Here is a 14,547-nt window from a genome sequence, read left to right as displayed (position 1 = left end):
GGGAAAGAGGGTTCAAGCCGGTTTGACGTGAATCCAAGTTGCTTCGTGTCGGCAACAGGTACCAATGCATCGCCATCACCATCACCGTCACACACCTGCGCTACCCAAAGGACCAGGCACAAGGCACAGACAAGGCACAGACAGGCACAGGAACGGACGGACACGCGCAACCAACGACATGATCAAGCAAGCCTCGTCCATCCGTCGGTCCCATCGGCGCCATGCAAGTGGAACTACGGAGCACCTGTGCCTGTCTTGGCACAACCTGTCGCTTCTATCAAACTGGCGCTCCACAGCCTGCAGACGACGCCAGGCCTTCTGGACGGATCAATGCGACCAGCAACTCCAGCAGCCATCTCGCAACTCGTGCCCTGGGCATTGACGTATGGAGGTGGATTGTTCCTCGCGAGTCTCGCATTGCAACTTTGCCGCTGGCGCTTCGTGCTATTTTCAGGCTGTATCCCTCAGCTGAGCCTCGCTTTGCCTTACAAGCCCTGAATCCTAGAGCTTGCACTGGAAATCCGTCCGGGGCAGCAAGGCCTTTCCTGCGGTCCCGTCAGGGCATGAGACGAGAGGGGATTGTGCTAGTACTAGCATGGGAAACATGTTGACCTTGCCTGGTACCGCTATCCCTTGCCCCGGTCAGCTGCAGTCCACATGATCGCGAAGCCCAGGTCGAGATATGGATCAGGCACCTGTCTACAGAGCACAAGTACAGAGGTACAACCGGTCAATATCCCGGAGGGCGATACCAGGTCCTGGACGGACGAGGGAGACACAGCGCCAACACCGGACACCGTGGGCTAGAGCAGCAGTGAGCCCTTGACTTGCTCCAGCTTTCCAGGCACCCCCTAGCGCGTCGTGTTCCTGCTCTGACAGGCCTCTACCGGCTAGCCTGCTTGTGGGAAATGTTGGTATGGTGTGATTAGCAACGGCCGGGCTGCGGCGGATCTGCAGATTCCACCAGTGCCTCTGCCCCACGGGATGGGATGGGCTTTGGGGGACATTTCAGGGGAGGGGTGCATCTACCAGTCCTGGAGTTCCTTTTGTCTGGAGGCCAATCCCATGCTCCCGCTTGTGCTCGCGAAGCTATACCTCAAGCGGCACGGCTTGCTGTCGGCTCTCGTACAGTATCCTCGGCCTGTCATGATGGATTGACTATTGCGACTGGAATCAACGAGACGTTCTGATGGCTTTTCAGCGCATTGGTCCATCGTTTCGAGTGTACGGACAAGCTGCAGACGGCGTGGACATGGTTCGGCTTACACGGACGCCGAGGCCGCCTCGCTATTCCCCTGGGCTCTGGCCAGCTGGGACTATGCGCAAGTCGTTCGTTTGGAATCCTAAATATAGGTCTGGATCGCTCCCCCATACTCTTGACGTCATTCGCACGACAGAGCCGAAAAGGGGTGCAGACAAATGCAGGACCGAAGCAGTGTTCACGGCTGACTGAACTTGTTCATGTTACTGCTACCGCGGATTTGCCTGTTCAGCATGTTGACGATGAAGGAAATCATGCACAGGAAACTGCTTCAGGTATCTGGCATACGCATAGCCGTATTCCTGACAGCGGATCTCGGGTGATAACAGATACATGACAAGTGCTGGCTGCCATTCAGAACTGTGCGTGCCTATTGACGGAACAAACGATTTCCGCTCTCCTTCGCAGAGCCTTCTGTCTCTCTTCTAGCCAACCAACCAGTTCGTCGATCCGGGCGGCAAGTCAGGTCAGACAATGAGGCCTGTAATCAATTTATCGATCAGCCATCTCGCTATTGCCGCAAATCCTTCCCACTCCATCGACCATGACAGCCGGGGCTACCACGGGCGTCGTCAAGTTCAAGGTTCGAATTGTGGAACGCAGACTGGGACTTGAGCACGATCCTGGACCTGGCTATGGACATGGACAAGGTCAAGTCAAGCCTCAAGGTCATGGTGGTTACGTGCAAAGATGGGACCCATGTGCTTCACTCCCTGCGTCGCCCACAAGCATATCCCGATGGCATCAACCAGCCCCTGGCGGCGAGGCTGTTACCAGTACAAAGTCTTGGGTTTCTTTCACCGGTTGCAATACCTCGGCAGTATTCCATTTACTAAGTGCAAGTGCTTATTCAAGTACGCTGGCTTGCGAGCTCTACCCAGCATCTGCTAGTGCCAGGGTTTGTATGCAGGCGTGCACGGACGGCGGTGTCGAGGTTGAGGAGCCCAAGTGCTTCATCTAATGCATCTTTGTTTTGATAGCAACACCCTGTCTCTAGGGACCCCTTGCTCTTGTCCCCTCTTTCGCTTCTCTAGATATGGAAAGGCGCTATCCCACTGGCATGTAACCATCACTAACGGAAACTGTCGTCGAGGCGTGCTGCAGCCGCGGTGGTTCCTCTGCGCGAGTTCATTGCCGTTTCTCACGCCCCCATACACAGACGATGTGCTTAGATGCAAGTCTAAGTTGCGTGGACTTCATGTGAGTGAGCACATACGAGTACTACACACTTGGGTCGCTCTCAGCATTGACTGGCGACTCGCGCGTACGCACTCCTCTATATTTCATCTCTTGACTCCTCTCCCTGGACCTGGCCGCATTGTGCACTCTACTTACAATATCATCTCTCTGCATAGTCTGAAGGCAGCCACAGGTACATAAGTGTCATTGTCCAGTCAAGCCGAGTCAACGAGACAGGGAGACGACTACAGGAACCGCATGCCCAGCCCGGGTCACTCAAAGCAACCACCACGTGATGGCGACAAACCGAATCGCTACAGCCGCGTCGTGATTCGTTCCGCGGCATGTTGATGTTACATACCAACAGGACAGTTCCTAGTGGCATGGGGTGCAGCTGGAGCTGAGCTAAACTGAATCCAATATGGAATCCTACATGGCAAGCCACCCTTGCGCACCGTCACCATCATCCAGGGGAAAGCTCCAGCAACGCAACATCGTTGCATGCCACTGGTAAGTACATCCCCATGGTCCTGTTTCCATTGTTCATCCTTGCAGCGTATTATCTTGCTGCCTAAATCTATCGAATGTTCGACAATGAATACCCTCACCGTTTCTAACCATTACTTCTGTGAGAAGAAAGGATGGCGCACAACCACTACGCACACGCAACAGAAACCTCATCCTAGCGAACGGACATCTTCCTCACCAGCCGAAACAATGCACCTTACCCCTGGCTCAACAACCCAATCGGCTTCTCATGCTAATACAATTTCGTCGATCATGGGAAGAAGAGAAGCACCAGTACGGACCACGCCCTCTACATACATGCTAGCAATAGTGCAGTACCGCGAGAACCGTACCTAGTTTCTGCAGACCCTGGCATTCGGCCTCTCGCCTTGTAACGACGCGTTTGGTCCCCTTCAATATCAATTACGCCCGACATGGCCCCGAGTGTGGAGGAACAGGCATGTCGGGGATAATCGCCTTTCCCATGCCTGTGACGCGACAAATGCCCGACTGTCCGATCGCTTTCCCTGCTCTGCCGCAGCTCGAGATGCCTCCGGCCCTGCAGCAGCCTTCAACCTCATGGCAACAAGGGCTTAATCGATACCTAGCTAGGCCCATGCTACCTACAAATCCGGACGGTATTTGCATCTTTGGGTGCAAGCTTCGCTCTTGTCAGCTCATATTGGTCGTCCCCTACCGAATAACTGTCAAGCACTCTGTAATTACTTCGTACAGGTATCCCCAAGTTCTATTCTGGTATGCTTACACGAAGGCCAGGTCCGTACGTCCCCCAGGCAATCCGTGCTGCCAACTCATGGTTGCATTTTCGCATGAATGCTCGCAACAAGGCAGGCCATCCCTACTGTCAATCGATGAGTAAACAACCGCCACACACGCCCTCGTTGACGAGTAGCCATAAGCAGCAGCTGTCTGGCTGATGATGCTGAACCCGTGCAAACGGGTTCTGGTCCCTTTAATTCTGCAGCCTTTAATGTCTTGTCGTCACTCCGCATACTACTAATACCAGTCCGAGGCCTGGTGGTCGTAACGACAAATTATTTCAGGAATGGCTGCGAACTCACCCATGGTACGCAATTCACAGCGCCCAGAACACAGCGATGCGAAAGAAGTGCCATGGCAAGACGACCACGTGAGATACCAGCAGTGGCCTGCTGCCTCGGCCTCTCAAACCTGGACCGCATGCTTTGAATGCCAAGCGTCAGCCTTGTCAATTCGACGTTCCGCCCGGCCCGCGCATTGAAGGGAGGAGCCTCGCTTCCGCAGGTTTACCACTGCTGTACGCGTGCTGTTCGTATTTTCAACAAACTCGGTCAAGTCTTCTATCGGTGTCGGGAATTGTCCTCAAATTCCATCGGTAATTCCTGCACGGCCTCGCTTATCTTACCAGTCCGAGTCACATTTTGCCCAACTTCAACTGCTTACATACCTGTATGCGAGTCTCACCGACGCCCTGTCATTTGCGGCATAATATGCAGCCGTCATCCAGTCCGCTCTGGGTCCTCTACTTCTCCTGCTATTGCTGTTACCGACCACCAAAAGTTCGAATCTGATCTTACGCTGACACATCTTCCGCCCCCAGAACACACTACCTACGCAGACACGCACGGGTGCCTTTCTCGCCCTCACCTCGTCTGCAAAGTACCCGTATACGGGCTCCCGATCCTTGCCCTTTTGACCCCGAAAGCGAACAAGGCCACCTTTCCACAGGCTCTCCTTGGCAACTGCAGCGCCCACCGGTGGCTATTCCGACGTGCAAAGCTGCAAGATTACACGTCTCTTTCTACCTTGCCGACTCGTACGGCGGAGCCTTTACGCACACCCGCCCTCTCAAGGCCGTGATGATGCCTCGGCAATTGGAGGTGAGAGGACAGTAAAGTGATGACTGAAGGCATATGCACTCCCCCACCGGACTCCCCCGTGCATGTAGTTTGCAGAGGGGAGAAGCGTCAAGCATCATTGGCGGGCTCGTTCGGGTCCCGAGCTGCAGGTGATCTTGACGAAAGGGGGGGATTGACAGCGGGAAGAAAGTTCCGCGAGAAGCATCGCCGTTACATGGAGTGTCCATATGAAGCACCAACATGGTTCATAGGTCTTTTGTAAGTGATGTCGGTTTCTCCGGACTTTTGCTTATCCAACTGAGAACTAGCTGCAGCAAACGACAACGGCACCTTTGTTCGTCGTCGTCTTCGCGAATACTTGTCCCTTTGAGCATAAACAAAAATCCTCTCACCGCATTACCAAATTCGGGAGCATTCTGCATCGACACCTGAACTATGTAAGTTCCAGCTTGGTTTCACACTCAGTGCCATCGCAGCTCCTACGGCAAGTCCCGGGGGATAGTCGTCCTATGCATCGGACTTTATAACGCAGCCTCAGATCCTTCAGAATTTTTGTATTCCATTTCACTCCGTTTTTTTCCCTTTTACCAAAAATAGCTACAGTTGAAGCGTCAAAGCTCGACTTCATACCCTGAACAGAAAAGGTCGAGTTTCGCCGAGACAGCGCTCAGCCTCGTTAGGCAATGTTTCATCCAACTGCAGCCTACCCGAAACACTTTCGTCAACACCAGGAGAAACACAATAGGAAAACAGGGATACATCTAATCACTTACGGGGTAGATGCTGAAGACTTGGCATACAACGTAACAGCACGCTGGATAGCCCTAGAATGACATCGATGGTGCATTGATGGATGCTTTCTACACCCGTCCCCCTTACCTGTGGTTCCTCCTTTATCGCAGGGCTATATCATACCATGCACCGAGTGCTTTCTTCCCGATTAGGCGAACTTCATTCTCATGTTTGTAACAGAGAACAAGTATGCCGCCTTGTAGGGCTTATTATTGGTTGCTCGCCGTATGCACCGGCCATGTCACATCGTAGGGAAAGCAGATGCATAATAGTAAACTAAACCAGGAGAAATAAAAGGGGTAGATGGTTGCCTGTCACAGAGCTCGGCACTGATTAGCTTGCTCTTGGTTGTAAAGCTTGCGGAGTACATACAAGGACTACCGCTCAAAAGGTCCTTAGGGGTAGGTGAGACTCCCTCCCCTTTGTGGTATCGTTTCCTCAGCCGCATCTTGAGATCGGGCGGGCCGATGGGAGGGCGCGTGGGAGGGAACCGGGGGAATGTCATCTCAAACTACTTCTTCTGGTGAGGGGTGGGGTAGTAGGAGCCTCGGTATTCTTGGCATTGATGTGATTTGTCTTGAGTGAAGAGAAGCGAGGAAAATCCCATGATGTGACGACAAGAATGGGCGTGGAAGAAGATTGTGAAGGGGGCAGTATACGGCAATGGCGTATGATAAATAAACATGGTATCGTGTCTTGACTTGGTTCCAAACTCACGCCAGGTGAGAAATAAGGATACCCACTGCTGGTGACCGTATGTAGATGGCATAATGACGATCATTCAACTGGGCTTAGGCCCATCGCGAAGCTCGGTGGGCTATCGAAGCTCTCCTGGGGTGTAGGACTCTTTCATATGCCGGATTCAGGGGGGGTATAGCTCCGGGGGCGTCTTGGCGTGTTGAAGAGAGTAACTCGTCAAAAAGCCCGTTCCAAAGCGAACCGTCACCCGTTGTCCGGGTCATCGTCTTATCCTGGCGCCATCAGATGGCCTGGTTCTTCTCACCGTAGCTTCCGTTACGGAGTGTTTGGAAGCTATATGATGACATGCTGCCAGGGAGAAACGGTGTGTTCTGCGGATAGTCGGATATCTGCCCCTGACTTCTCTTACTCGGCATGTTTGCCACTCGCTTTCGTGTTTGTCTTTGTGATTGTGGCATTCCTCTTCGAGCGGTGCGTTGATATCAGTTCCTGCTTATTAGATCCACTAAACACCGAGGAAACCGGCGTGCCTGGCATGATCGAGTCTGAGAAAATCATCTGAGCTGTGCGGTATTTGAAAATGGACATGGGTATGTATGGTGGGCTGATTTTGAGTCGAGAGGCGAGAATGTGCGTGCGTTGTTATACTCAGAGGAACTCTTTACTTTACAGAAGTGGTGATATACAGTAAGAACTCTGGGGGAAGATGGCGCCCGGGTGAAGAGGTTTAGAGTATGTACGTGCATATGCGTTGGATGGTTCGAGGTGGCAATCGTTGCGGTTGTTGTGTACACTTCTTCGAAGCGTATGAGCTTTGGACAACTTGGGTTCGAAAAAGCGTTAACCTCTCATGCCCGAGACTTCCACGGCGTTGCGGAGTAGGGCGATATGTAAAGATGCGCTGGACAAGATGCAGTTCCGGTTGAGACTTACATCATGTCGACCGCGTACTTGGCTGCACTTTGTGTGGTGGCCTGGAGCCATCGACCAAGAGTGTCTGCTTCTTTTGGAGGAGAGGGATCTAATGGCGTTGGTGATCCTTGTGCACTGGTGTGCGGCGAGTGTATACTGCTATTTGCCATGCCGTGTTGTTGTGACAATTCGTGGTCAAAGACGCATTGTTCATGACATACTTTCAAGCCAGAAGGCTTCTTCTGGACGCCACATAGGGGTATGTCGTGAGAGCTCACACCCAAACAGTGTGTGAAATCATTTTAGTACGACCACAGTAGCATTTAGAAGAAATTGACAATGCTGTTGAGTTCGATAACGATCATCAAGTACTGATGTTGGCGTCCGGGAGGCGATGAGGCACACCTCTACGTGAAAACTATTATACCACATAACTGCGGTTTACTTCTACGTTGTACCATGATCTATGCCCATATCACTCTGTATGAACCTTATCGTAGGATGGCGAATATGGGAAAGTTGTCTACTGAGCATCATTTATATAGCTGTACTTCATCGAGGTCGCGACTTAACGCTGATGGCGCAGTAAGTACATGAGGTGAGCCAAAGGCGAGTGACAGCTGTATAGAAGATAAGCCATGTTCTAACAGAGAGAACAGAAAGATGATTGAAAGGATGGTTCTGCGGGTAAGAGTTGTGATATTGCAGTGGCGCAGTACTTGGGTTATGACGGACGGAATGGAGATGCAAAGAGAATGCAAAATTTTCAGCTCGGCGATGATGGAGAGCCAGGAAGTTGTCGTAGGCGTACGATATCTTGGCAAATTCGTCTGAGTCTTTCTTCATGATTATATGAACCGCAGTGAACACGAAAGGGAGGGCGAATATAGCCCAAGGCAAGTATGGTCCATACAGCAGGAAGTATCAACATGGGGCCGTGTCGGTAGCACACAGTTTGGGGAGATACCACGTGAGAAGATAAAACTCTACTGAATTCAATGTTTAACAACTGCAATAACCATCCAGAAAGAAACGCCGGCCATCTAATGCCTCCATAGGCGTACCAACTCCAGTCCTGATGCCTGTCGCCCATAGAGGGTCTATCCCGCTGTATTCCACGTAAAGCAATCGTCCATCGCGTTGAAGCTTGCAAATTACCAGACAAACAATACCAAGAACATCATAAAGCAGCATATCTAATGTCGGGGCTACCATGAGAACCGTTGAGTCGACGGAGCCCAAAAGAAAACCCCTAAACAGGTGTTGCACCGGATCATCGCGGCTTCGCAGTCAGATGCTGTGCTGTTTGGAGCTGAGACGTCAACCTTGACTCTCGAGCAGACACGGGCGTGAGCGACCGGCGCACCAGGTCAGGGCTGAGGCCGCGCGAAAAGTACGACTGAGCGATCGTCTTCTGTGTCCCGTCAATGCTGGCCGGGCTCTGTGAACCGCTGGCTGCCTTTTCGTTGGTGGCGAGGCCCTTTTCCTGGACAAAGGCGCTGGAGCGAGTGTGATACGGGTCTCCTTCGTAGTACTTGTCCATGATAGGGTGAACCATGACGGTCTGCTGGTGGATGGTCAAGATGGAGTTGGTCGGCACATTCACCCAGTTTTCTGGCAATCAGAAGTCAGTGTCACGTCTCGCAGCTTCATGTTTGGTGACTTTACCTCTTTCAAACGTCAATGGCTCGCTGGCAACCAGGACAATGTCACCCCCCTTGTCCTTTCTGTCCATCTGGTACTGTCTATCGTCCGGCGAGGAGGTTTTTGTCACCCATTGTGTTCCAGAAGAGTAGTATAGACTGGCGGCCTCGTCCTTGGAGCTGCTGATGTAACGGGTGCAAATGACGCTGTGGCCATCTGTCACGGCAAAGTTCAACAGACTTCTGGTATCGACGTCTTCATTTTGCAGGACGCTTTGCGGAATCGAGTCTGTCAGTTCGTTGATCTGGGCAATCGTCTTCTCCATCGCCTTTCGCAACACCGTAGGTCCGAATCCGTTGGGCGGGCAAGCGCTCGGGTCAAAGCCCGACTGCTCGAGGGTGTTGAGAAACAGAGCAAAGGCCCACTCGCTGTCCGTCCCTCCCTTGACGCCCAGATACCATTTGTCTGCCAACAAGCTTCCCAGGGGCCGCTTGATGTGCTTCCATCCGCCGAGTCCGCCATTGTGCATCCACATCAGGCTTCCATGTGTAAAGGGATGGCAGTTGTCCTCGCTCAAGGAGCCCTCGGTCGTGGCGCGAACATGGCCGAAGATCAATCGGGACGCTGTCTTGGACGCAATGCGCTGGAGGTTCGTGCAATTCCACGCGGGGATCGTCGAGGTGAACAGGCAGGGAGCTGAGCCCAGCTTGGGATCGGTATAGAAGCCTATGCCAAAGCCGTCGGCGTTGTTCTGGCCTCGTCGCGTGTCCTAGATGTGTGAGAAAGAGAAGATGTCAGCTGGGTCCGACGGTGAGGGTTGTGGCGAGGAACAGGGCGAAGGAGAGGGCCATGGCTTACCAGTCGCAACCGAGAGTCAAACGACTGCTTGAGAATAGAATGGGTCGGATCGAGAATCAGCTTCGACAGCAGGATCTCGTCGCTGCCTTTGTAGACCTAGAGAGCGAGTGATTGTGTTAGTCGTCAGGCGCAAGACCCCGATCTCGGAATTGGGGCAATTCTTGGAGTTGATGAATTCCATGGTTCCCCGGGGGATGACGTACCAGAAAACGGCACATGGCGGGTAGCTGAAGCCGGTGCTGAGGAAGCGATCGAGCAGCGATAGAATGGGGATGAACCGGTATCTGCCAGTATCGTGTCAATGACAAGCTGCAAGCTGAATATGCAAGAGGCGAGAGGCAAGGAGAGGCAGCCGGACATGAGATGCACGAGGACGGAGTTGGAGGATGAATCACGGCAAATGACACCATAGCGCACCGGATTATGCCAGCCACTATGCCTGTTTGGGGCTAGCTGTGGTGCGCGTAAGGTAACGGAGTGCCAGAGACAAGGGCGACTTACCGCTTTCGAGGTTGGATGAATGTTTGTCTGTATCAACTCTTTGTAGAGGGAGTTGATGATGATAACGAGGGGAATGCTTAGGGAATGGAGGTCACTCCAGCTGGAAAATCTGTGCGATTTATACCAAGAAGCTCGAGATATTCAGCGGCCGAAGTGGCTTCTTGAAGATGAACAAGCGCATTGAACAAGCGCATTGCAGAGGTTTGAGGCAGATGCCAGCTGTTCGTATTTGGGCACGTGCTCAGCCTGTTCAGAGGTAGCCAACAAAAGGCTGAACATACCGCACCGTACGAAGTATACCGAACAGATGCAGGCAAAATTTTCTAGTCGTAAATCTTTCAGATTAAAAGGTGTGTGGTTGGCAGAAAGCCGAACGTTGTGGCGTATTTCTAGCAGCTTCGAGTCCTATGGAAACGCGCCTGTTCATAACTGAGGTACCTGATAGTCCAGCCGGGTGGCAATTCATCTGGGTTTGTGGTCTAAGAACCAAGTCTAATCAAACCTCAAAAGCATATGCGTACTTTGTCAGCAAGAAATGAACAGATCTTGTGTACGACTATGACTCTTCAAGTGGATGGATCCTTACTGTGAGAGCTTTCTAAGCTCAAACGGCATGATATAACATGTAGAAAAGAACGTCTTTCCTATCTTATCATAATGTGGCATCGCCCGTCACCCACATGCATAAAGCACGTCACCGCGCGGTTTGGCTTTAATTACACCAGCGACTCGCCTCTTGATTCGTGCGCTCTGTGGCCGATGGCAGATGAATATTGACACATTGACATGGACGTGTTTTACGTGTCGTGGGTTCGGTGTTTTTTACGCAAGATTGAGCCACCACGTGCTGCAGCATCAGCCTCGTCAAGAAAATATTGGAATCTCACTCTCAATCGGAAGGGCAAAATATTCATTTTTATTCAGTAGTCGATGTTTCGTACAATGTTGGGACTTCGTAGAGCTGATATACATACCTTACATCAAGGGCGCTGCACTATCAGCCCTGGCTGGAACTCGGCTTTCACAAGCACCTTCGTCCACGTGTGGAATTCATGTCCCGTAGCGCAGTGATAGTCATCTCAGCTCAAAACATTATCAGGTAGTCTTGATAGACATCTTCATTACCAGGGTACAAGTCAATTGCTAAACGTGCAACAGTCTCGTCCTCTGGAGCCGAACTACCTACTAGGTACATACCTACATGTACTTTTAGCCATTGCAGGCGGTGACGCACCTGTTTCATTACGATGCTGAAAGAAAACTCAAGTCTCGTTGACGCAAAAGGACAACTGCGTGGTTGATGCCTATGTAATTTTGGCTAACGGAGTCAGAAACAGAATACGAACATGGCGTATGGGAAACACGTCTACCACGGAATCACAACAAACATTGCAAGTCATCGCCAGCTAAGCATGCTCGCTGCATCTCGTCAACGCTGGATCGAATCGGGCAAGGCACACCCGCCTGTGGCGCGACTCCAGCGGGCCACTGAACGCCGCCTGACAGCGCTCCATGCCAGCTCCAGCTCCCCTGCAGATCCCCCCGTGCCAGGCGGCCCTTCAGCGCCCTGCCGCCTATAGCATGCTGGAGCAGCTGTTCGGGGCGCCAACCGCCAAAAACGCGCCATCGGATCCCATTTACACGCTCCCGCGTCGTGAGACCGCGTCTCTCCACTTTGCGTCCATGTCCCTCGCCTCAGCCATTTTCGCTTATCCAGCACCAGCAGCACGTCTCCGCTTATTGCCTCCAAAAGCTCTTCAACCTCTGGCCTCCCTTGCCATGATTCGACTCGCCTAGGCCCTCTTGCATCTCGTCATCGTCATCGTCGCCCGTCACCTCTCGCCCGTGTCCGTGTCCGTCTTCGCCTCGGCCTTGGGACAAGGCATCGCCATCTCGTCGCCCTCCCGAGCAACATGGTGCATTATCATTATGGCCCGTCTACCGCATCTGATGCCGTCCCCTCGAGCCCGCCCGCCAATGCGTCCTCTCCAGCCAGCTCCAGCGTGCTGCTGTCGCCCATCAGGTCGACGCGGCGCAAGGAACGACGAAACCCCTCGGTGACGCCGCGCAGGTTCGGCCGCTTTTTCACGCCGCGGTCGTCTCTGCCCAGCGGACGCTCAGTCCTGGGCATGCTGGATGGCGCCTCTGTCAACAATCGCCAGCTGGCCTCGCCCATGTCCTTTCTAAGCGATCCGCTGAGCTCGGATCCGCTGTGTCCTCCCTCTCCCAGTGAGCGGCTGGGCGTTAGCGGAGAGCACAAGAGGCTGTTGGGGGAGACGCGGGCAGAGGGTGCAAAGAGGAGGAGAATCGCGGGCGATTCGCAGTACGGCCTCCAGGGTCTAATCAACGGCACCATTATCGAGGAGGATCTGACCATGACCGAAGGCCTGTCTGAGGATGGCTCCAGGACAAAGGAGACTCTTGAAAGCTTGGGGGACAGGCGGAAGGCAACTTTGGTAACTCGGGATTCATGGTCCAGGGGTGGAAGGAACGTCGGTTGCTAACAGTCTCCAAGAATCTCTTCTTCAAGGCCAGCCGCAGTGGTTCCCGTGGGCAAGACAAGTCGGCACTCACTCCACAGAGGCTATTTGCCGCCGACCCAAAAGCCCCCTTGGTATGCTCGCCTCAAGCTTTTCTTTCATGGATTGTTGCTGATTTCCTTCCCACAGCAGCTGGAGGGATATCAGCCCAAGCACGTGCGCAAGTTCCGGGATCGTGGGTTTGAATCTCACCTCCTTGACCGTGAGCACGGCTTCTCTTTGCACCACGGCAGACAGCATCTGAGCCACCCGGCCTGTGACCCGAGGATCGAGACGGCCTCGTTTTACAGCCGAAGCAACGATCTTCACCACTGCGTCTCCTCGAGCGGAGGCGGTAATACGATTCCGTTTAGTCTGGCCAGCTGCCACAAGGCTTCAGTTACAGCCATTGGTGATGAGCAGGGGTGCGTTCGCCTCTTTAACACCACCCTGAGCGATGACCTGGACGACTCAAAAGTCGACGTGTACATCTCCGTCCACGACAACGCGATTATGGATCTGGCGTTCTCACAAGATGATATGCGCCTGGCGACGGCGTGCGGTGACCGCAGCGGCCGGATCCTCGACGTTCCTACGCAAACGGTTGCCGCCGAGCTTGGAGGAGGTCACTGGGACTCACTGCGGCAGGTTGCATTTCAGCCCGGCGAGGCAGCCGGCAACGTCATTGCCTCGTCCGACCGGGCTGGTCGGATCCAGATCTGGGACCTGCGATGCTCCTCATCACCAGTCAACAGCTTTTCATGCCCCAGTGGTATCGGCCAGCGCGACACTTCCCTCGAGCCCCTTCAGGCCAAGGGCGTGAATACCATTGACAACGCCCACGAGCGCACGGTGCAGGGCAATACCTCATCAGCGTCTGTCACCGCCATCCACTGGATGCCACCGGGCCGCGAGCACCTGTTGCTCTCTGCCTCCGAGGCCAACGCTTCCATCAAGCTTTGGGACACGCGATATATCAAGCCTCGGCGGCAGGCCGAAGAGACGCCCCTCGCCGTGACGCAGGAGCCACGAGGCCACACGTGGCGCTCCTACGGCATCACCTCCTTGGCCCTCAGCTCCGACGCCGCCCGCCTCTACGCCGTTTGCAAGGACAGCACCGTCTACGCCTACTCTACCAGCCACTTGATGTTGGGCCATGCGCCGGAGCTTGAGGACGGAGCAACCAAGCGCAGGCCCAACGGCGCCCACGGCCTGGGGCCCATGTACGGCTTCAAGCACGAGCTCTTCCGCGCCCAGTCCTTCTACGTCAAGTGCGACATCCGCCCCGGCATCAACGGCTCCTCGGAACTTCTCGCCGTGGGCAGCACTGACGGCTGCGCCCTCCTCTTCCCGACCGACGAACGATATATCCGCAGCGCCTGGGCCAGACGCTCCCACCTGGCCGCCGAACCCTCCTTTGCCACCCCATCGCAGAGCATCTCCACGCCGTCTGCCTTTGGCTCGTCTGCCACGCCCCTGATCCCCATCTCGCGCCTCGGCACGCCCCTCATCCGCGGCCACAGCCGCGAAGTCACCACCCTCAGCTGGTCTCACGACGGGAAGCTCGTCACCGCCTCGGACGACTACATTGTTCGGCAGTGGCAGCAGGACGAGTCCCGGGCGCGGTACCTGCGGCAGGTGGGCGAGTTTGGAGGCGAGCGACATTTGGCGGGCTGGGCGGATGCGGGAGATGATTGGGATACCCCTGATGACGACGACGAATAACGGACAAAGTTACGGAAAGAAAAAGAAAAAAAAAAAAAAGAAACCAAGAGAAATAAAGAGCAACAAAAGGGATGACGAGTATATGAAAATG

At 53.8% G+C, this 14,547-nt stretch overlaps 5 protein-coding genes across 5 annotated transcripts; 4 read left to right on the top strand and 1 right to left on the bottom strand.

The window, feature by feature from the left end:
* Positions 1–1,805: 1,805 nt before the first annotated feature.
* Positions 1,806–2,222, top strand: CCMA1212_003899 (uncharacterized protein; the record flags this gene model as incomplete). The annotated part of the gene is made up of 1 exon (XM_073701228.1): positions 1,806–2,222. The coding sequence occupies one exon, from the start codon at positions 1,806–1,808 to the stop codon at positions 2,220–2,222; it is 417 nt and encodes a 138-aa protein (XP_073560214.1).
* Positions 2,223–3,407: 1,185 nt separating this feature from the next.
* CCMA1212_003898 (uncharacterized protein) lies at positions 3,408–3,827 on the top strand (the record flags this gene model as incomplete). The annotated part of the gene is made up of 1 exon (XM_073701227.1): positions 3,408–3,827. The coding sequence occupies one exon, from the start codon at positions 3,408–3,410 to the stop codon at positions 3,825–3,827; it is 420 nt and encodes a 139-aa protein (XP_073560213.1).
* Positions 3,828–4,156: 329 nt separating this feature from the next.
* Positions 4,157–4,807, top strand: CCMA1212_003897 (uncharacterized protein; the record flags this gene model as incomplete). The annotated part of the gene is made up of 1 exon (XM_073701226.1): positions 4,157–4,807. The coding sequence occupies one exon, from the start codon at positions 4,157–4,159 to the stop codon at positions 4,805–4,807; it is 651 nt and encodes a 216-aa protein (XP_073560216.1).
* Positions 4,808–8,482: 3,675 nt separating this feature from the next.
* Positions 8,483–9,929, bottom strand: CCMA1212_003896 (putative glutamine amidotransferase DUG3; the record flags this gene model as incomplete). Its single annotated transcript, XM_073701225.1, has 4 exons — positions 8,483–8,823; positions 8,878–9,622; positions 9,712–9,807; positions 9,915–9,929. 4 exons carry the CDS (start codon positions 9,927–9,929, stop codon positions 8,483–8,485), a joined length of 1,197 nt encoding a protein of 398 aa, XP_073560215.1.
* Positions 9,930–12,125: 2,196 nt separating this feature from the next.
* CCMA1212_003895 (Cell division cycle protein cdt2) lies at positions 12,126–14,456 on the top strand (the record flags this gene model as incomplete). The annotated part of the gene is made up of 3 exons (XM_073701224.1): positions 12,126–12,668; positions 12,728–12,826; positions 12,882–14,456. 3 exons carry the CDS (start codon positions 12,126–12,128, stop codon positions 14,454–14,456), a joined length of 2,217 nt encoding a protein of 738 aa, XP_073560218.1.
* Positions 14,457–14,547: the final 91 nt, after the last annotated feature.

Source organism: Trichoderma ghanense (genome assembly GCF_004382785.1).
Source record: "Trichoderma ghanense strain CCMA-1212 chromosome Unknown scaffold_3, whole genome shotgun sequence".
In the NCBI taxonomy this organism is placed as follows: Eukaryota; Fungi; Ascomycota; class Sordariomycetes; order Hypocreales; family Hypocreaceae; genus Trichoderma; species Trichoderma ghanense.
The sequence above is the reverse complement of the archived record's forward strand: the minus strand, read 5'-3'. Positions and strand labels throughout refer to the sequence as shown.